We start from the raw sequence: 22,075 nt of genomic DNA, 5'->3' as shown, positions 1-22,075 counted from the left end.
AAACCCAACATCCCCGGTGCGCACCATTTTATTAATACTCAATGCACCGTATTGACTAGCCGTTAATACCGTTACTTCCTGAAGCAATACTCCTCGATCCCTCAAGCCAACAAGCCAACTCCCCCACAAGCTTCAACCCAGATCCCAAATAACAGGTTGTCCACTTTCTTTCTTTTTTTTGGGTTATTGCGTACGAGTACGTATTTTAGTATCTTTGGAATCGGATGCTTAAAATAATGCATGATTTGAGGATGATTTCCACTTTTAAACACACTTTTTGTGTGATGGAGGCATCATTTTGTTGCTGCCGCTGGGTGGTGAGGTGCTTGCCTCCTCACTCCCTCCTCGTCTAACACAAATTTGCCTACTTTTTGACCCAACTCAACTTCGTTGCTTTTTTCAAGCACCCTAAAATCTCACGGACCCACCCAAAAAAGGAAAAGAAAAATGCCATTTGATAAGTCCACCTCTCTCGTCAGTCTTCAAATCACTGGATAATCCAAGCCTAAACTATTTTTAAATTTTAAATTGCACACAAAAACTTTGGGAAATTAATAATTACAGAAGATATCCATAAATACGGATATACAAAGAGTAGTGGCAGTGCCAATCAGTTTTATTGCTCTTCGTAATTTAAGCAGCAGATAATACCAAATCTTTTATTCATTCTTCTTGGTTAGTGTTTAAATAGTGAGATATTTTCATATATTCTATAAATAATAAAATAAATTAATTAAAAAATAATGATAAAATATAAAATAATAGTAAAAAATAAATAAATAATAATAATAAAATAATAAATAATAGTAAAATATTCCCAATATTCAAACCATGATAATAAACTGTCTAATTCTTTATTATTATTATTGTCAATGTTACATTTCTAGCCATATAATTAATTGGCATTGGTTGTGATAAATATTTTTTGACCACACTGTTTCTATTCGACTACTTTCAGCTACAACCGATGGATCTTGGCATCTTGTATAAATTGACGAAGATGTTTAAAAGCTTTTTTTTAAATATTATTTCTTAGAAAAAATAAAAATATTAAAATAGATTATATAATAGTTTTTATTATCCTAGTACTATTTATCTCTTTTAATTTCAAAAATCATCATCTGATAAAAAAAAAAAAAAACTAGATCAGAATATTAGTTCATCTCGAGCAACAAATTCAGATCAAGTGTGGTTGTTTTACAGAATTTCTCATCATTATTGTTCATCTGAAATCATCTTATAGATGATGGAGTGTGATACTTAATAAAATCAGAATAATACTCACATTTTTCATAACGTAAAAATGTCAGGATTAGAGAGACACATTTACATAGAGAAGGATTTTAATTTCTCGTAGTGCAAAGAATCCACACATGACACTAAGGAGGCAGCCCCTCCGACTGGCTTAAATGTCCAACCATAATGCATAAATAAAGTGGCTTAAAAAGTTAATTTATAGGTTATGCTGCTGGCTGCCCACCATGTGCGCCTTTTGTTACATCATCTTTAGGCAGAAACACTAAATAAAGAAGTTTATAACATAGATCAACTTGTTCAATAGTAGGAAATAATGGGTTTCTGACTTCCAATGACACTGGTTCGGGTGAAGGCATCAAGGACTTTCACAGAAAGAAGGCACTCAACTCGATAATTGTTAGTGACTTGAGTGACAATATTTTGGTAAAGCTCTCACTTTTACTTTTTCGATATGCCATAAATATATATATATATATATATATATTATAGAAAATAGTTGCATCTATGTATTAAAGTGCTTGCTCACACGCATGTTTATATATATGCATATAAATGTGACGGGGATTGTGCTTCATTCATGGGGATGGACAAAGACTTTTTTTTTTTTTTTTTTTTTTTTTGCACGAGTAATATTACAAACACAATTTTGTTAATAATCCATTTTACAATTTTATTTTAAACAAATAAAATGATATAAAACTCAAAACCCAATTTCGGTAAAAAATAATTGACTAATTATAAAGAAATTATGTATCTCTATTTCATCATTCTTTGTTCCATTATAAAAATAGGATGTATTAAATGTACAGTAAATATGTCATTTTCATTGCATTATTATTTAAATAAATAAACTGTGACAAACATCCCAGTTGACCCACATCCACCACGTGTCCATACAGTGTCCATACATTATTGATACAAGATCCATTTTCAAGTCCACCGCTGGCCGTGGAAACCAATAATTAAAGACAAAAAAATTGTTACCCAGTTAGATATTGCACCCTTTTTTATTTTTAATTTATTCGAACACTACACTCCATTAATAATCCAACAATAATCTTCTTTTCCGTTCCTTTTCTTTTTTTTTTTTTTTTTTTTTAATGCCCTGTTCTTTAGAATGCACAGCATTCACGTGAAGCCCGTTACTTGCAGCACTGACAAGACAGGGTGACCCGAGGAATAGAAAGCAAAGTGTCGGTAAGTTTCCACCTGTCAACGCTATAAACATATTTACGTGTTTTTTTAATTGTTAAACGGTTGGGGCCCTCCGTTACCGTACTTCACGCCTTATCCCGTCCAAACGGTCGCGCATTCTAGCAAATCCGGCTCTACCAAACCGACACACTCCTTAAACCGTAACCTTACACCACACATTCTGCTGTCACTCTCTCTCACACCTCAATCTCGGGACGCCATTTGTGGAAGCTTATTACTCGTTCCTTCACTCACCTTGCCCGTAGTAAAAATAAAACCAAGCGTTGAACCCTCTCTCTCCCCTAAATTCAAGCCAAACGACAACAGATTGACGCAAAAAAAGAAAAAAAAAAAAAAATCACAGCCACGACGATCGTGTCAGATGCAGAGAGTGACAGCACAAACCCAAAATTTAAACCTCCTTTCAAAGCTCAATCCTTTTGATGGTGTCGCCTGACCACCCACGCCTTCACACCACCTCTCCCATGGCTAAACCCTCCGTCCCACGCAACAAATCCTCTTTCTGTCTCAGCGATAGTCTCCTCTTTATCGGCGGAGCATTCTTCGCTCTTTTGCTGGTTTGGAGCCTCTGGTCCTTCCTCACTCCTACCACCGACCCTTCTCCTAACCTTGGGCCCTTAGGCGACTCTCAATCCAAGTCCGCGAGTGGCGCAGACTGGCTGAATTGCGGGGAGGACTCGGTCGAGACGACCTTCTACGACGAACCGGAGCTGAGTTATTCGATTGGGAAACCGTTGGAGAACTGGGACGAGAAGCGAAAAGAGTGGCTTAAGCAGCACCCGTCGTTTGCCGCCGGAGCACGGGACCGCGTTCTCTTGGTGAGTGGATCGCAGCCGTCGCCGTGCAAGAACCCTATCGGAGATCATCTGCTGCTGAGGTTCTTCAAGAACAAGGTGGACTACTGCCGGATCCACGGGTGCGATGTCTTCTACAACAATGCGTTGCTGCACCCGAAGATGGGCTCGTATTGGGCCAAGCTGCCGGTGGTTCGGGCCGCCATGGTGGCCCATCCGGAGGCGGAGTGGATCTGGTGGGTGGACTCGGACGCATTGTTCACGGACATGGAGTTCAAGCTGCCATTGGAACGGTACAAGGATCACAACCTCGTCGTGCACGGCTGGGCCCACTTGATTTACGACGACAAGAGCTGGACGGGGCTGAACGCCGGTGTGTTCCTGATCAGGAACTGTCAGTGGTCGATGGACCTCATGGAGGTGTGGGCGAGCATGGGTCCGCAGACATCGGAATACAAGAAGTGGGGCCAAATACTGAGATCGACGTTCAAGGACAAGCTGTTTCCAGAGTCGGACGATCAGACGGGCCTGATTTACCTGCTGTACAAAGAGAAAGAGAAATGGGGGGAGAAGGTATATTTGGAGGGAGAATACTATTTCGAGGGATACTGGCACGAGATAATAGGGACGATGGATAACATAACGGGGAGGTACAGGGAGATGGAGAGAGAGGAGGATACATTGAGGAGGAGACACGCAGAGGTAGAGAGCGAGCAATACGGTGCGTATAGGGCGCGGTGTTATCTGAAAGAAGCGGGGAACGGGAGAGGGAGCTGGAGAAGGCCGTTCATAACGCACTTCACGGGATGTCAGCCATGCAGCGGGGACCACAATCAGATGTACGCTGGCGGGTCATGCTGGGATGGGATGCGCAGGGCTTTGAATTTCGCCGACAATCAGGTGCTTCGTAAATTTGGTTTCATGCACCGGGATAGACTGGATTCCTCCCTCTCGCCGTTGCCCTTTGATTATCCAGCGGCTGATTGAAATCAAACCGACCAAGTTTTTATTAGAATGTGTTGGGGATGGGATTAGGAGACTTGATGATGAACGTAGATTAATTATCCAATGGAGATATTTACTTTCTGCTACAAAATAGGAAGATATATTATATATATATATATATATATATATATATGTTGCTAGATAGCTCTTTCATATTATCTATCTATCTATCTTAAGAGTATTTTCTTAATTTATGCATTTTTCCAATTTGCCGCACATAATGTATGAGAGTAGTAAATGATTCACTAGTAGTACTTTAAATATATCATGTTACCAATTATAAGAAATTAAATCAACTTCTATCTTTCAAAGAAGGTAAATATATATTTTAAAATTAGGGAATAGACGTAACATGTAATTATTATTTCATATTTTAAATTTCTATGGTAAATAGTGTAAGTTTAACCTTAAATCAGTGCATGATTGAAGGAGAATTATGAGCTCTTGCTAGCAAGCACGGAAGCGTCGTGGTGCAACGTCTGTTGTTTTCGGGTATGAAAGCAGACAAGCCAATGTTCCAGGCAGCTCTTTGACTAGTAATATTTCTTATCTGAAGGAGGAAAATTCAACATATATAGCGTGCTATATGATCATATTAATGGTCATTGGTCTAATTAAGGCATGAAGTTTGTGTTTGTACGTAGAAATTAGAAGTGGGCGGGCGGCAGTGGCTGCGAGATTGATTGATGCACTACCTAGCTAGCTAACATTAATGTTCATTATTGGAATTTATTTTCACATGTCTAATATTAATGTCTGCTGCAGTTAATTCCAAAATACATTAAATAGCACCTGCCCATATTAATTACTTATTTACACCATATATATATATATATATATATATATATAAAATTATGGCTTTTATTGCTACGTACGATCATGAGTCTTTGTTGAAAAGTGTGCAGTCATGTAGTATTGAAGGCTTTTAGCTTGAAGTTCATGACGGGTGCTGCGGGACATGAAGAATCTCTTTAGTTTAAGAAAATTAAAATTAGTTGATAGTATCCTTTAGCTAGCTAGCTGAATAATTAGTTAAATGATAAAAATATCTCATATTTTACGTACGTGGTTTAAAAGACCCTCTTATTCCTCTTGGGATCACGAGCAGTATGAAGCACATCTGATATCTACTACACAAGTTTGATCCAAGCTATTTAGCTGCGTTTGAATGTTAAAGTGAGTTGAGTTGAGTTGAGTTGAAATGATAATATATTGTTAGAATATTATTTTTTAATATTATTATTATTATTATTATTTTAGAATTTAAAAAATTTGAATTGTTTATTATATTTTATGTTAAAATTTGAAAAAATTGTAATAATGAGTTGAGATAAATTTACTTTTCAAACAAAGCTATTTATCTTATCTTTTTCTTTCTTTCCTTACTCGGCGAATGTTTCATTTATGCATACCTGAACAAGCTTCTTCAAGCAAATATGGTTTTTTTTTTTTTGGAGTAGTGATAAGCTAACAACTAATTCATAGACAACTTTAAATATAATAATATTTTTTATTATATTTAAACACATCAAATCAAAAGTAAAAGTCAAAATCAAAATAATATTATTACATAATTGTATACTATATTACTGTTCATCTAGGTCAAGATATTCAGAGATATTTGAGTATAGATCCAAATGCAAATATTTTACATGTGGGTCGACCTACTGATATCTACTCAGATATATGATTTTTTTTTAAAATAAAAAAGAGATTTTAATGAAAAACAACAACCTCCTCAAAGTGGCACTTTTCGGGTCACCATTGGGTGGCCGATAGAAGCCACTCAATGGCCAATCCTGCATTCAACCATAGTCGGTCCTATAAAGATGTTGTAGATACAGCATGCAAAAGATTAACCTATTCACCCTGCAAATTGAAAACTACCAAACTACTGTTAATCCAAACTAGGTGGATGAGAAACCCTTCAAATTTCAAGTGATCAAGATAACTTTAGTGACCATTGTATTTGCATCATCTTCATCACCACCCCCATCCCCAGTTCTATTGATGTATTGGTTTTGAAACTCTATCAAGTACTGTGTTGATCTCTTTACATCCAAAAACAGATGATAATTTCAATTAATGTTTTTCATCTCCACATTCTTTCCTTTTCGCTTCTGGGAAGCCAATGTTGTAGCTATGATGAGATGAATGGCATATCTCAATAATGTTGTTTCTACCCCCATCTTTGTCAAAAAGCACTTTGCCTCTTCAGACATTTCCACGTCTTCCTCTTAGCACCTGATGTCTTAAATCTTTTGGATTTCATCCTCTATGTAAGTTTGAGTTGTGATGATACGTAGGCGGACTTGCAATTTGTACCTTTGATTGTTGTAATCCCTATGTTGGTAGCAACAGACAACATTAGAGCCATTTCATTCTCCAAAGCACGATTTAGGAAATCGAGCATGTGCACCTCATCAATGAAGAGAACACCGAGTATGATCTCTACCTTCCCTTCCTCCCTCCACTTTGCTACCTTTATGTCAATTTTTTCTCTCACTTCTGCTCGAATTTCACCAGTATCACCAATGAAGAGAGCCAGAAATTACCGTGTTCTAAAATTGATGGAGACAATTAGGGATAGAAACAGGTAAATGTAAATTGACCTATAGCCTACAAGCAAAAACTTAGCCTGATCAATTGGGGGAAAAAAACCCCTTCAACAAACCTATAATTACTAAACAATGTAACCAAACAAAAAGTACAATATGTGAATAGATGTTATAAACAAACTGTAGACAATTCATTGCCAAACTATATAACAAAGAGACATTTGAACAAGGAATGTGAAACCATAGAAGAATGAAATTCAAAAATTCTATACATCGAAAAATAAAAGGATTACAATGGGCATGAATGTGGTGGTATTGGAAATCTGGAAGTACAACAACCAAAATAGACATTGCAACCGTAGAAAGTCTATAACGCCCCAATGAAAGACCTAAGACACATAACCTATACTCTAGAAGGACTAGACAATGATACAATTTGAGCCCCATTAGAACTAGGATTGTTCATCCGACTAACTTGAAAACCACTCTTTTGACTCGACCCGAGTCAGTAAAATTCCATTTGGCCGTTCGGCCGATTAACTGATTAGCCGTCCCGAAAAGTTTGTCAGAAGAAACTGGTATTCTGACTCGACCCCTTTTTTGGTTTTGTTTTGATTTTTTTTGTAATAATCTAAAAAATTTTGATTATCATTCTATAAAAAAAATTTGAAATGGTCTGTTCTAATGTTGTTTTATGATTTTGTGTAGGAGGTTGTGATCGTGCACTAATTTGCAGAATTTGTTTGTTTATGAATTTCAATGTAATTGGAGTTTACATTATAACGAATGTCATACGGTTCATCATATTTTCAACGGATGGCTCTATATTTCTTCTTGTTGTTAGACTCTAATTTTCTTGTCAATTACACGACTTTTGAGAATAGTTAGTGAGTGGTGGAAGTGATAAGTAGCACCACTTCAAGACTGCATGCTTATTGGTATCCTTTTGTGAACTTTGCCCATCTGACTTTTCAAGAGTGCATGTTGTGTCCCTACATATTTAATCCTTCACAGTAAAACATAGCCAAATACTAATAAAAAAACTTGGTAAGAAAAACAAAGATCATGCATTTGACACTGCTTTGCAATTAACAACTATTTACATAAAAAAGAATAATCCAACCAAAGGCAACTTCCTGGTTATACCAAAAAGAATAATATCCTGCTTACATCATAAAGAGCAATATCCAGGTTACATCAACCGTTCTAATGGGAAATGAAACGGTGAGATCAGCATAGACACAATATAATTCTTCAACACATTAAATTTACATTGCTCACACAGTTACAATAATATGGAAGCTTTATTTTCCGATCATTCGTAAGGAGAATGTTAGTTGCAAAGATTCCTTAGAAGATATGAACAATGAACATAACTTTCTCCCTTTGCAATATGAATGGCCCATTCAGAATGGGTATATGAGCGTAGCCCCATTTTGGCAACATTACTATTGGGAAAAAAAGAAAATGGATGAACCTCCAATAATACCACTGCGACTTTGATTCTTAAAATAATACCCAGTTCCAACTTCCAACCAAACAGTGAATACAAGTAATGGAAACTATAGTTTTATCAAGCTGGATTAGCTAGTTTTGGTCCAAAAGTACTTCAAGTAATCTTTAATTGACTTCATTCAAAATATTTTTCAAAGTTACCTCTACATGAAAAAAAAAATTATGTTAAACATATAATTAATTGAAAAGACTATATGAAAATAATTTTTAAATATGAATCTTACCGGTTTCTAAGTTGTAACTTTCAGCATCTTCCATTGCATCTTGTGAGTCATAATTACTGGAGGGTTCCATCAACTAGTTTTGTGTGCAAAAAAGAGATTCAATTGTTGTCGGGGCCAATTAGTTACGAAATAAATCTAAAACACGACCTCCAACGTTAAATGCCGACTCAGAAACAACAATAGATATAAGAAAGCTAACACATCTTGAGCCATATTGGTAAGAATCGGATATCTACTTGAGTTCACCTTTCACTATATTAGAATATCAAAGTCGGGTGTCAATCCTTCAACACTTTCCATGAAATACTTATCCAATTTTGATTTAGGCTCTACCACACCTTTTGATGCTTGGTATTGATAATACATATTGAATAGATCATCCTCATCATCATAAGAAGTGTTGCTTTGGGTCTCACCAACATTTGACTGGCCCCTATTTGAACCTATATTGAATTTTGAATATTGCTTATACATCCGCTCAATCATCCACGTTAACCTTGTAACAAGTTTAGACACTCGCTCATGGCCAATAATATTTGTAAACCAAAACTCCAAAACTTCCAACTTTGAGTGCGGATCAAGCATAGATGCAATAAACAACATTTTGTTCAATTTCTCAAAATCCCCCAATACTTATCATATTTCAGCAACATCCTCTCCGACATGGCTTTCAGCATATCACTCTCATTCATAGAAATTTTCTCCAAATGGTTATAGATTGTAAATATTTCTTTAATGAACAAATTTGAAGTTACATAAACTGAGCTTGAAACCCGCAATGTCATACCATAAAAAAGCTTAAAAAATTGTACAAAAATCTTGATGGTTTTCCAATCATGTAAAGTTGGTATTCCTTGTCCAATCTCATGTAAATATGGGCCAAACTCATTGTCTTCATCTTGCAGCACCTCAAAAGCTGCATAATATTTGAGTGCTGCACTCAACATTAGATATGTTGAGTTCCATCTAGTTGGAACATCAAGGCAAAGAAACCCACCACTCAAAATATTTTGTTTCTCTACGCATGACTTGAACTTATTAAGTTTTGCAAGGGAAGACTTCACATATTTCACTGCATTTTGAATTTTCACAATTGATTTATCAATTTCTTTCAATCCATCTTAGACAATGAGATTCAAAATATGTGCACAACATCTAATATGCATAAGGTCATTGTCTAATACCATACAGTCCCTAAGTTTGGTAGTTTTCCTCAAATAATCGATGGCCGTAGTATTAGAGGATGCATTGTCGACTGTGATTGTAAATATCTTCTTTATGCTCTATCCAAGTACGGATGACTCAATCTCTTCCTATTGTTATCCCTTTGTGATCAGGAACTTTGTTAAAATCTATAATTCTCTCATGCAAGATCTAATCATCATCAATAAAATGGGTTGTTATGCACATGTAGTTAAGATTTTGAATTAATGTCTACATGTCAGTAGTGATGCAAATCTTATAATCGGATGCCATGAACATATTTTTCAACTTTTCTTTTTCTAACACATATATCTTCATACAATCTCGCATAACAGTAATGTGAGAGGGGATTGGAAATTTAGGCTCAACTATAGCCATAAAGTCTTTAAAATCTTGTTTTTCTATAAATCTAAACAGTAGGTCATCCACGATTATCATTCTAGCTACTGTTGGCGGTACTTTTTGTTCATTTTACTTGGCAAGTCCAACACTAGGATTGCTAGTTGTATTATCCACACCCGTCTTCCTAGTTCCGGTCTTTTTTATTGGGGTTACCTTTCCAACTCTAATAGCATTAAAGGCTTTACATGTGTGATTATGGTACTTCAAGGATGAAGTACCTTTTTTTTAGGATAACATAACAAAACCTTACCACAATAATCGCATGAGGCTTCGGGCTCATTGGGATCCTTGACATTCTCAATTCTTGTAAAGTATTGTCATACATTTGATCTGCCCCGTCCTCTTGTAATAGGAGGGAGAACTTGAAGACTAGTTGTTAGGAGAGAACTATCCAAACTTGGAGGTAGAGTCTTATCCAAATTATCCAAATGAATCACATTGGGCATTGATTCAGATCGAAATGAAGGCATAACAACACTAGGTTTCATAGGGTTCAACTGTAATTTGAGATAAATTATGTTACATGTACACCAATATATTTAGATTAAAAAACTAAAGCTACGTTTATATATCAACATCATAAAATTAAACATAGAGAAAACTTGAAAATAAATTAATGTATTAAGAAAGCTAAGTAGGATTGCACACTTTAGCCAACAAGAAATGGCAAATATGTTGGACATTTTTTAAAGGGATACGATATCCATGAGCAAAACTTGCAAGACCAAGAATTTTACCACCAGTCCCCATATCAATCATCCATGTTTTGCATATACAAACCAATACTTTCACAATACATGAAAATGTAAAAAAAAAAAAAAAAAAAAATGGCAGACAAATGCTCCTATATAATTAAATGGGTGCTCCGAGCCGGAACCCTAAATCCAACCAAGTAATAGATCATTATAAGTATAATGACATCTTTCATTAATCAAGTTAAACCCATATCAGCTTACTAAATTTGATTCTCATGAGGTGCATTTAATAATCAATTCATCTTTGTCTTAAATGAATGCTTCCTCCTAATTGATGTTTATCTAAATCATTTGTGGATCAATTTTTCTTTAGCTAAACCTAAAGTAGAGGCCTATTTCCCATGTGGGAGAGAGAGAGAGAGAGAGAGAGAGAGAGAGAGAGAGAGGAATGGGAGATGTTACTTTCCTACATGAGTGGATGAGATTCTAGGAAATCTTGAGTGATACATATGAATTTGAAGGAAAAGTTTTATTGTCATCATTTGGATGCATCTATGAAAATCATAGCCCTACAGTGAGTAAGTGAGCTCCGAGTCATGATCTGTGTCTATATCATTAGATAGGTTCTGTCATGTCCTGTATATAAAAATACATATCTAATAGCTAGATACCACTAAGCTATCAGTCCAGGGCACATACAAACCTCTAGTAATTTTAATGAGTGGAGGAAAAAATGTGAAGGGGAGTTTAGCTCAAGAATTGGGTCTGAGAGCAGCAGATTCTTTGAATTCCAGCCATTTCTGAGTACTTAAAAATTTCAGACCAATATTCTCAAAGTTATTGAGTTTTTGCGATATGTCAGTACACACATTAGCAAAGTTAAGGGCAACTGCAAAAGGAAGAGCAAGGAGATGAATCCATCAATGAAATCCCCTTCATCGATTTTCTTGGTGCGGGTATCTCTTATTGATTATCACAAAACAACCTCCCCTTTTTTTATGGTTAACTTCATATATGATATATATAATAATTATAGTTCCAGTTTAAAACTTTAACCTCTTGAATCTTGTGCAGAAGGCCAAACCTCTCTTATAAACTCAGCAGAAGGAAGGTTAGAGGGATAACAGTAACAATATGTGGGACAAAAATTAATCATCTGTTGTTTGCAGATGATTGTCTCATTTTCTGTAGGTCAAAATTATCATAATAGAACAAAGTTTAACAGATGATGGAAATTTATGGAAAGGCCTCAGGTTAATTGATTAATAAAAAAAAAATATATTTGTTCTTGAATACAAACTCTAGGACATCTGATAAAAAACATATTGCCTGAACAGTTGGATCAATTGTGGAAGGCAGTTATGAGAGATATTTAGGATTGCCAGTTATAGTGGGAAGTCGAACTACAACACTTTTAGATGCATAAAGAAAAGGGTTGAGAAAACATTGAACTGGTGGCATAATCAGTTTTTGTCTCAAGCCAAAAAAGAGATGGTCGTTAAAGCAGTAATAAAAGCCATCCCTACATACTCGATGTGCAACACCTAGGACTTACCGACACTGCATACCCCAGTGTCAGTAAGTCCCAATCCACCTTTTCGTGGCTCTGTATGTTTGTATGTCTATCTCTTTAACTGTTTGTTATCGTCTCTGCTGATACCATAACTTTGTCAAGCCAAGCCCAACCGCAAGACAATGTTCCATCTAGCGTAGTTCCATCACCGAATTCAGTCGAACATTGCTTCAAACTTAGTGAGGTATCCGCTTTTCCTGTGTACATATACTTTCATTTGTGGTTAGTTTGGGGTTATTGATTAATTAGAAGGTTTTTGGAGTGTGTGAATTGAATGTGCTGCTAGGTTGGTTGGTCATGTCGGTTGGTTGGTGGTAAGGAGGTCGGTTTTAAGTTTATACCAAGAAGAGGGAAAATGAATTGTTTGGATTGTCAATATTTGGCAAAAAATATTTGAGCATGTTGAAATGACACTGTTGGGAGGGATTTCAGGTGATTGAATGTGCAGTGGCAGTTGTAGATTTGTGTAGTTGGTCCATTGTTAAGTTGATCTTTTGGTTGAACAAGCATTGGAGATTTTAGTAGTTGTTTGATAAGGTCCAAAATGGTCTATGTGTTGTATGAGTGGTTGTGATCTGTCTTTTTAGAGGTGGTGTTGAGTGTATTTCGGGTAGGGAGGATGAGTTATGGTTGGATATCTGTCATGAGTTTGTTGAGCTCAAAGGAGAAATTTAGTATGAATGCCTCAAATGGGCAAGGTTGAGGATTCAAGAAGCAAATTTTGGGATTGGAGTTGAGTAGTAATTGGGTTAGAAGAATTGGAGTTATGTGATTATCGTCGTGGAGTTATTTAGTTGTGTCATCTTATTTTATATGTACTAGTTTAATTCTATTAATTTATAGTTTGTATTAATATGTTCAGGTAATGATAAAAAATTGCTGGCACTATTGTGAGGAAATTCATAGAAATTGAAAAGCTCAAGTAAGCGATGCTCCTATGCTAGACTTTCCCTAAAAAATGAATTGAGGTTAATTTTATGAAAATTTGCATATTTTGATATAAAACTTTGGAAACAACCCCTGTCACTATTTTTTTTTTTTTTTTGCATAATTCACTGTATCTGAATAAGGAAAGAAAAAATAATAATTTTGTCATGATTGGTGTAGACATAAGCAATGTTTGGCATTTTATTTCTCAATTGTATAAAAAAAAGAATATGAAAACCAAAAATTTTTATACATGATGAATTTTTATATATGATGACATGAATATGATTTGTGTATATTCAATACTCTGTTATGATATGACATATTGCATCTAAAAACCTCTGACATGATATTCTGTTTTTGCTTCCGTCCCGACCTTACCATGAGTGTAAAACATTTTCCTCTATTTGTGTTGGTACCAACATCTCTGTTCTTGGTGCACCCACTTTAGAAACAGTAGTTTTATGTGTGGTCTTTCCTATATGCACACTTTGGGTTCCGAGAATAATAAAGAAAATATTTCACATTCTGTTTCAGCTCAATTAGTTGCCAATGTTTGTACAACCCTACCACGGGGTTAAACATTGAATTTGTTATGATATTACGCTACTTAGTTATGCTACTTAGTTATGCTATGCCTAAGGAAATTTGAATATTAATATTTCTGAACTGTCACTATGGTATTTTGTTAACTTGTTTTGTTTTGCATTCTATAACTGACTCATATTTACATACTAGTATATGTTCACTACCTATTGAGTTGTTGATAACTGATCCAATTATCTCCACTATATTTCAGATGATTTGGGTCTTTCAGCTGATGATCAAGAATAAGAAGTATGTGCGAGATTAATTGAGCGTAGTGGAATAATTGCCCAAGGTTACAATAGTTTATAAGATGATTTTATTTAAGAAACTAGTCATTTTCTTTTAGTGTTATTTTGGGATATTGATGATGTTATCAAGACTCTATGGGGTTCCTAGTTAATTATGTTGGAGTAAATCATTGATGTCCTTGTAGAGGATTGTTTATATTTGGTTCGAACCAATGCGTTTTATATGTCATTGAGACTTTGGAGTTTATACATGTATTATGAGATGTGATTTTAAGTGACGAGAAGTAACTCCCTAACCGTATAGGTATGGGGAGTTACATGATGAGTGTATTTAAACTTCCAAGAAGATTATGTAGGGAGATCTCAACTAGTGGGGACAAATGAAAATGAAAAATAAATGAAAATGAAAAATAAAATACAATGGAGAAGATGGAGTAAGACGGGGGAGATAAAAAGTAAAGGGGGATTGAGATTTAGTGATATGGAGTGTTTTAATAAGTCCATATTGGCTAAATAATGTCGGAGACTGTTATGAAATCTAACATATTTGATAGCAAGGATCTTCAAAGAGAAATACAATTGGAATGGAGATCTCAACTTTCAACTTTTATCTCAACTGATCCCATCTTAGCTCAATATCTAAACCTAACCTAAGCATTCCTATAAGCAAAACAGGGGCTGAAGACAAGAAGATTTGGGGTTACTCAAAGAATGGCTTATTTCCAGTTAAAAGTGCATTTCATGTGGAATAATTGAGGAAAAGTGCTTTGAAATGTGAAACTTCTAATTACAAAAACGAGGATAAAGGCTGGAAGAAGATGTAGGAATTGAGAGTCACTGCAGTGGTTAAGAACTTTCTATGAAAAGCAAGAAACAATTTATCACCCAATAGAAAAAAATTATTTCAGATGAGGGTGATAGATAATCCTACATGGCAAGTCTTTCAAAGAGAAGATGAAATTGTGATGCATGTGTTATGGGGCTACCCCACTGCAAATGATGTTTGAGATGTAAAATGTAAATAATAGTCTTATTAACAAATGGTCTACATGGGAAGTTGATTTTCTAAAGCTGTGGGAGAGGATGACTGATAGATTGCATCAAATAGAGATTGAATGGGTAGTAGTGACAATGAGAAGACTATGGATTAGCATTTATTTTTTTAAAATAAATTCGATAGTCCTCAAGAGGTGGTGCAGGCAACAAGGAATGGATTGGAAGAATATCAAGAAACACATAACCTAAATAAATCTGAACAATAGACAAGGGATATAAAAGTATGGTAAGATGGTAGAAGCCTGAGGAAAATTTTGTGAAAGTAAAATGGGATATAGCTCTGGATAAGGAAAAAAGAAGGATGGGCATTGGAGTTATTATTAGAGATTAAAAAGATGATATTCTATTGTCTCTTTGTGCTTCCAGAAATATATTTACCATTCAAATATTGCTGAATATATTGCTTTGTGAAACTTCCAGGGATATAGGATTCTCCAATGCTATTTTTGAAGGTGATGCACAATCCTTAATAAGGGACATGAACAAAGGGGAAGAAAACTAGACTAACTATGGCTAAATGATAGTGGATATCAAGAGGTTCATTCATAGCTGGTCTTCATGGAAAATTCAATTTATTCATAGGGATGGAAACAAAATAACTCATCAGTGAGGGAAGATGGAGGCTAACATTGGAGGATGAAAAACATTTGGATCGAAGAAAGGTCCTTATTCTATTGTCAATAATGTATTGAAGGAAAAACATTGTATTGATTAGAGCTGTAAATGAACCAGTCTGTTCGATAGTTTGCTCGGTATTCACCCAATTAAACTCGAATTAAACTTGATTCGTAAAAAAAAAAAAAAAGCTCGCCCATAAAAGCAGATACCCGCTCGATTAGTAAATAACACATATCCGAAAAAACTCGACTCGACTAAGCTAAGACTCGTTAAGGCCCACTTGTTTATGCTCGAGTCGACTCGTTAACTCAACTCGATTAAAACTCATTTATATATTGATAAATATATACATATGTATATATATGTATGTATGTATTAGTTAATAATATAAGTATAACACTTTTATAATTAAATATATAATAAATAACCTAATTATTTATGTCTATATATTGAATATACTTCATAACTATATTTTATAATTTGTATAATAATTAGTCGATAAGATTTAATAATTTCATATAATAATATGTGAAAACCATATATGTAATATATATATGCTATCATATTATATGTATGTATTAATAATTTATATAGACATATAATATATTATTATTATAGATAAATATCAACTAGTTAGATATTAATTATTTATAAATTTTTAAAATCTTATAATTCAATAGAGGTTTTACTTGTTAGTTGTATAAATTAATATTAAATTTTTTTTATCTATTTAATTTATTAATTATTATATCTTATTTAAAAAATAAAAAAATAAACAATTAGAGCTGAGGTTGAACTCGAGTTGAGAATTTAGCTTATGGACTCGAACTCAAACAAAGAATAAATAAAATGTTGAGATCGGAGTCGAGTTCGATTATTTTGAGCAGAAAGACTGGCTCGGCTCCGCTTCGCTCAATTACACGGAATGAAATTCTGCATTTTATAGAATGTTACGGCGAATTATAGTCTTGCATTAACTTTTTTGTTTTTTAGAGGAATGTTACACGAATTACGTTTTAAAGAAATATTCTTAATTTGGCAGTGTCTCACGCAACTCCTTTCCTTCTGCTCTATGACTTGACTCGATGCAAATTTCATCACAGCAAAGCGATTTCAGGTGGAAATCGGAAATCCCATCCTTTTAGCACAAGGATTATCATTTTTTATCAGCAATTCTCCACACTAGATGATGACTTCTGTCCTTCCTTTGCCAGTCTTTTGGCCATCCTTCTTTGCTTCAGTTTCTTCTGGTTAACACCAGCAGCCTTCTCTCCTGCACAAATACATATAACAAAACAAGGTTTCTCTACTCAGTGCTATCAAACGATCCATTATGATCTGGCCATACCATGCTTATTTAAAACATACATTGGAAATTTGGAATAGACTAATGGGTCTGTTTGTTACTAATGAAGCGAATGAGGACTGGAATCGACTGTCGGGTGTCCCATGTGTGGGTGAGTTGTGTGTGCATACGTGTGGGGATCTTCTTCACCTGACTTATTAGTTGTAGCGTCGAGTTTCTTCTCAGCGGCACTACGTCGAACGGCTGGAGGTTCTTTTTCTGCGACATCGCCGTCTCCACCGACATCATCGCTCGTCGAAGGTAACAACGGCCCAATAATTTTTCCGCGGCGGCAGGCATCCTCCTTAAGCTTCTTCTTGCGAAGCCTCTTTCTCTGAGCCCTCGTCAGCTGCTGAGGCCGCACTGGTTCACCATCACCATTATCATCGCTTGTAGAGTATCCGGTTTCTTCGAAATCGTCTGATTTTTATTCAACAGTGAATCACCAATTATGAATAAAATTGAATAAAAATAAATCAGATACAGAAACCTGGAATCAGATCCGAAACCTGGAATAAGATCCGCATCAAAGTCTTCCCGGAGTACGTTCACCGGTTCTTTTTCCTCCTCGTTTGGCTGTTCAAGTTTCGTATAATTAGAATGCTTACTGTGGACAAAGACATGGCAAAATAACAATGAGAGAGAGAGAGAGAGTAGTGATACTTGTAGTTGTGGAGGCGACAGTGGCTGCGGGAAAAGCATGTTGACGACGGCTTCATTGAAGCGGCGTCGTTTTACTTCCCGGCGCATTCCTTTAGGCTTTATGGAAAAAGCTCAAACGAGGCTGATGAATTTCATTTATATGCTGTTATATGTTATATCATATCATTTTATCGGTCTTTTATTATTAATCGTATGCGTTGCATTGCTGCAAATGTCTAAAAATCTTTTGATTTCTCTCTCATTTATTTTTATTATTATTCCTATGCGTTTAGTTGCGTAATGAACTATTCATTTAAGAAGAATAAATATTTTAATCATAAAAAAATTACATAAAAATAAATTTACAAATTAATATGAGTTTATGCAGCACATCAGATTTTAAAATTACTTTTAATGTGAAGCCACGCCAGTTTATAAATTTATTTTTATATAATCTTTTTATATTTATAAGAGTTCTCTTCATTTAATCATCAATTCATCTATCTTGTAAATTTTTCTTAAATATTAAAAAAGTTTATATATATATATATATATTAAATTGTCTCTATATATTATAAGAGAAAAAACAATAAAAGACATAGTTAAAAAGTTAAACAAGCACATCAAGGCCAAGTGCGTCATTTACTAGAAACTAGTACAGCATTTTCTGCTATCGGAAAATGTTGGCAAAACAGAGTGATTGATTACAGTGGTTCGTGAAAAATCCACCTTCTGAACATGGCATAGCATTCCTTAGGCATGTACTCCGGAGCTGTGTGACCCCCTCCCTGCATAATCCTTACTCCTTATAATTCCATTTACTTCCTTCCACTCGCTCAAAAAATAAATAAATAAAAAAGCATTCACTCTACAAGTACAACATGGTTCTTGCCTTTACAGTTGCAAATGTGAGGTCGTTTGAATATCCCCTTGTGAATCTGCATCAATCACAACTTGTTATAGAACCCTGCATTGTTAAAGCACATCTATATATATAATCTACGCCTACCCGGCAACTTGAAGATCCACCAGCCATGGCCGCCACTCGTCAACAACGGACAAATTTAGAGATTTGATCCACAGTTGCGTCCCCAAGTATGGAATTTCAAAGTCATGATCCCCACTGCAGGATATCATACATTTGTATGCTAACCCAACTTGTTCTCTATTAACATCTAAATTACTTGTTGCTTGCAAATGGAATGAGTAGAGGGCAGAGAAAATATGTGATCAAACCTATATATTAGAGCTCGATACCCCTTGATGTTGAGATAATAATGAAAGCTTACAGCACTCTCAACATCTTTCTTGTAAGGTAAGTCTATTTTACATCTTATCCATACCTTTACTGTTCCCTGATTTTCACCATCAAAAGCAGCATTAAGCCAGCTTATATCCTCATCAATATGCAATTTATAACAACACCTTGCATCAATATATTCTTACCTTTCTGATATGAAGTGCTTTCTGCACCCTGATGTCATTTGCCCATATGTGGCAGAGAAATTTATTGTAGTTCTGTAATATATCGGTGATTAATGTTATCGTAGAGAAATGATAGTTACAATCGTGTGTGTGCCCGTGAGAGAGAGAGAGAGAGAGAGAGGTGAGGGTTTACTCTACACCCAAATCTGGGATATTTAGGAAGTGACATATAGGATTCTCCATATCTTTCCATAAGATATCTTCGATTTTCATCCATCTTATTTAAAGGGCGAAAGTCAGTATAACACTTGGGCTCCAAGATGTGAGGTCTGTTTATCCTTTCAGTGCACTACATAAGCAAGATGGTATGTAAACCAAATCAATTATGCATACAAAATAGTGGAAATAAAGAGAATGGAATTTGTCAAAATGGAAATGACAAGGGGTGGCCTACCAACCTTTGCGATAGCTCGAAGATCATTTGCGCACTGTATGTTTCTTGAGTCTATTACTCTGTACTCACCTTTGCAGCTCCTTTTAGCCTTCTGAGAATAATGAAAAGTGGCTTCTACTTTTTTAAACTGAAAGGCTACTGATGGATAAGGAAAACAAAAATTGTTGTCGGCAATGAATATTTGCGTTGATTGGGAAATCTACTCGAAATAACACCTTGTAAAGCTCATCTGGAATGATTGCCATGCGATGAGCAAATGGTACTTTTGAATTGTCATCAAATTTTGGATCTGTTCCCGGATTACCAATCAAATAACCCTGTAGTTGTTTTTATATCGTTACTTGGTCGTGGATTATAGCAAGAATCTAGCAAACTAATTCAGGAATCGTATTTTCTCACATACTTTGAGATTGAGAAGTGGCGAGTCCCCAGCTTCAATACCTGCAGCAGCATGATTAAACTGTTTTTTCGTAGAAAAAGAGAAGATGTGGGAAACTTTAAAAAAGGAAAGGAGATGTTTTGTCATTACCATCTGACATTTTTTGAACAATGATTGGAACGATCTTGCCGGAATATGAGTCACCGGCGATATATAGGGGATTAGCAATGAAATTGGGATGACTGAGCAACCACTATATAACAAGGCCGAAATTATAGGCAGAAATCAGAATTTATGAACAACAAAGTTGTTTCAAAACAGATGTTGTATTTCAGAAGTTGTCAATTCATTGAATTCTAACTGCATCCTCATTGGAGGGCCAGCCATAATCGTATAGAAAAAGCAAATTGATGAACTTTCAGTAATGCATTAACTGGAATGTGTATGAAGATGATGTTGCACCTTTCTAACAAAATCATAACCCTGATAAGCAAATTTCGTATCTGCTGTCCTAGACCCTCGCGAGGTCCTTGAATATGAGAATCCAGTGCCAGCCGGTGAGTCTAAAAATATTATGCTAGCAACCTAGATACATTTCACAATTATCCAATACATTTTAGAAAAACAGATGAAGAGTAACCTGAAAGCACAATCAAAGCCAATAAATTGCATTTACCTTAGTCCATGAATATGGATTCAATGTTAGAGAAGGTAGGCTTCCATTGTACTCGACCATGCTGAACTGTAAAGGACCTTTAGAGAAAAATCCAAGACGAAGTAAAAAAAGCAAAACCATGATTACCTATATTCATTTAGGATAGAGACATGGCAGTGTCAAGGAACCAGTACTGGAGCTGCATTTTATGAGAAATGGCAATGTCGAGGAATAACTGGTGATGCGATATAATTACTACATCGATTTATTCAGGTGGTGGGGGACAGAAAGTTCAACTTTCAATTCAAAAATGATAACAAGGCATAAACAATGGAAGAACAACCTATCTGAAAGGCAAGTCCAGAGAGAGCAGAGCATCCTGGGCCACCAGTGAGCCAGAGCACAAGGGGATCGTGTCTGGGATTTCCTTCAGATTCGATAAAGTAGTAGAAGAATTGCACTTCGTCCTTCTCATCCACGCCAATGTATCTGCTTGCATACATTTAGTACGGTGGATTATAGATGGACGAGTATGTGTTCCTCTAAATATTGTGTTCTTTTTCTTTTCTTTTAATGAATCTTTCAAAAGTATCATAAAATGACAAAATGAAAGCACTAGTAGTAGTAGTAGTAGCAGCAGCAGTAGCAGCAGATGTGGGTGGCAGGCAGGCTTACCCGGTTTCAAGTTTGAAGGGCAGAGAACCAGAAAATCCAGGCAGAGACTTGATAATTGAGAAAGAAACCGCAGGCTTTGAGAAAAGAAGTAGAAGGATCAAGGGGAAACACACACACTTGAAACCATATTTGGCATAGAATTTTGGTACATTGTGCTCACCATCTGATGCTGCCATTTCTCTCAAACTTTCTTTTGTTGTGAGGAATATGAAAGTATATACTAAGTCCCTTGCAAGAGTTGCCTGTGGTTGTGCCTGTTCAAGTGCTCACCGTGTCCATTTTTTTGCTGATTTTTGTTGCATGCTAGAGTCGTGGCACATGTATAAACGACCACATGGGCTACTTTATAAATAAATAGATAGATATATTTTGTTGCCCTCCAAATTATTAGGATTTTAAATTTTATACCCCAGATTATCATAATTCATACTTTGCATTGTCAAACTACAAAATGAAAAAGCCAACGGTACTTTACCTCTTTTTGTAAGATTCGACCATTAAAATTGTGTCATGTTATCTATTTTTATCCATCTTTTACTGTCAAAATTTAACAAGGGTTGTTGATGTGGGAAAAATTCCATTGTGCGTGCTTCTCTGTCATGACGTGACCGGTCCCTTTGCA

At 35.5% G+C, this 22,075-nt stretch overlaps 3 protein-coding genes across 3 annotated transcripts; 1 reads left to right on the top strand and 2 right to left on the bottom strand.

Moving 5' to 3' along the window:
- The first annotated feature begins 2,602 nt into the window (after positions 1–2,602).
- On the top strand, positions 2,603–4,426 carry LOC121266582 (putative glycosyltransferase 7). Its single transcript, XM_041170455.1, has one exon. It carries the CDS (start codon positions 2,895–2,897, stop codon positions 4,251–4,253), a length of 1,359 nt encoding a protein of 452 aa, XP_041026389.1. The 5' UTR covers positions 2,603–2,894; the 3' UTR covers positions 4,254–4,426.
- Positions 4,427–16,794: 12,368 nt separating this feature from the next.
- LOC121240426 lies at positions 16,795–18,216 on the bottom strand. The gene is made up of 4 exons (XM_041137875.1): positions 17,887–18,216; positions 17,733–17,799; positions 17,374–17,643; positions 16,795–17,151 (listed from the first exon to the last, which is right to left on the bottom strand). Exons 1-4 carry the CDS (start codon positions 17,971–17,973, stop codon positions 17,045–17,047), a joined length of 531 nt encoding a protein of 176 aa, XP_040993809.1. The 5' UTR covers positions 17,974–18,216; the 3' UTR covers positions 16,795–17,044.
- A 251-nt stretch (positions 18,217–18,467) lies between these two features.
- LOC121240416 (serine carboxypeptidase-like 7) lies at positions 18,468–21,651 on the bottom strand. Its single transcript, XM_041137865.1, has 14 exons — positions 21,454–21,651; positions 21,122–21,267; positions 20,800–20,876; positions 20,586–20,708; positions 20,274–20,376; positions 20,148–20,185; positions 19,960–20,061; positions 19,749–19,835; positions 19,484–19,639; positions 19,312–19,383; positions 19,102–19,220; positions 18,875–18,988; positions 18,758–18,803; positions 18,468–18,653 (listed from the first exon to the last, which is right to left on the bottom strand). Exons 1-14 carry the CDS (start codon positions 21,627–21,629, stop codon positions 18,570–18,572), a joined length of 1,443 nt encoding a protein of 480 aa, XP_040993799.1. The 5' UTR covers positions 21,630–21,651; the 3' UTR covers positions 18,468–18,569.
- Positions 21,652–22,075: the final 424 nt, after the last annotated feature.

The sequence above is a fragment of the Juglans microcarpa x Juglans regia genome, chromosome 1D (assembly GCF_004785595.1).
Source record: "Juglans microcarpa x Juglans regia isolate MS1-56 chromosome 1D, Jm3101_v1.0, whole genome shotgun sequence".
NCBI classification, from domain to species: domain Eukaryota; kingdom Viridiplantae; phylum Streptophyta; class Magnoliopsida; order Fagales; family Juglandaceae; genus Juglans; species Juglans microcarpa x Juglans regia.
The sequence above is the reverse complement of the archived record's forward strand: the minus strand, read 5'-3'. Positions and strand labels throughout refer to the sequence as shown.

What these genes read in the sequence shown, in the direction of transcription:
- LOC121240426 (XM_041137875.1), bottom strand. Translation starts at nt 17,973, where the DNA reads ATGCGCCGGGAAGTAAAACGACGCCGCTTCAATGAAGCCGTCGTCAAC. An exon ending in TGATGCGGATCTTATTCCAG is followed by an intron (nt 17,644 to 17,732) that starts GTTTCGGATCTG and finishes AATAAAAATCAG; the next exon opens with ACGATTTCGAAGAAACCGGA. An exon ending in CGCTACAACTAATAAGTCAG is followed by an intron (nt 17,152 to 17,373) that starts GTGAAGAAGATC and finishes GTATTTGTGCAG; the next exon opens with GAGAGAAGGCTGCTGGTGTT.
- LOC121266582 (XM_041170455.1), top strand. Translation starts at nt 2,895, where the DNA reads ATGGTGTCGCCTGACCACCCACGCCTTCACACCACCTCTCCCATGGCT.
- LOC121240416 (XM_041137865.1), bottom strand. Translation starts at nt 21,629, where the DNA reads ATGGCAGCATCAGATGGTGAGCACAATGTACCAAAATTCTATGCCAAA. An exon ending in TGGACTTGCCTTTCAGATAG is followed by an intron (nt 20,877 to 21,121) that starts GTTGTTCTTCCA and finishes TTTTCTCTAAAG; the next exon opens with GTCCTTTACAGTTCAGCATG. An exon ending in TATCGAGCTCTAATATATAG is followed by an intron (nt 18,989 to 19,101) that starts GTTTGATCACAT and finishes GATATCCTGCAG; the next exon opens with TGGGGATCATGACTTTGAAA.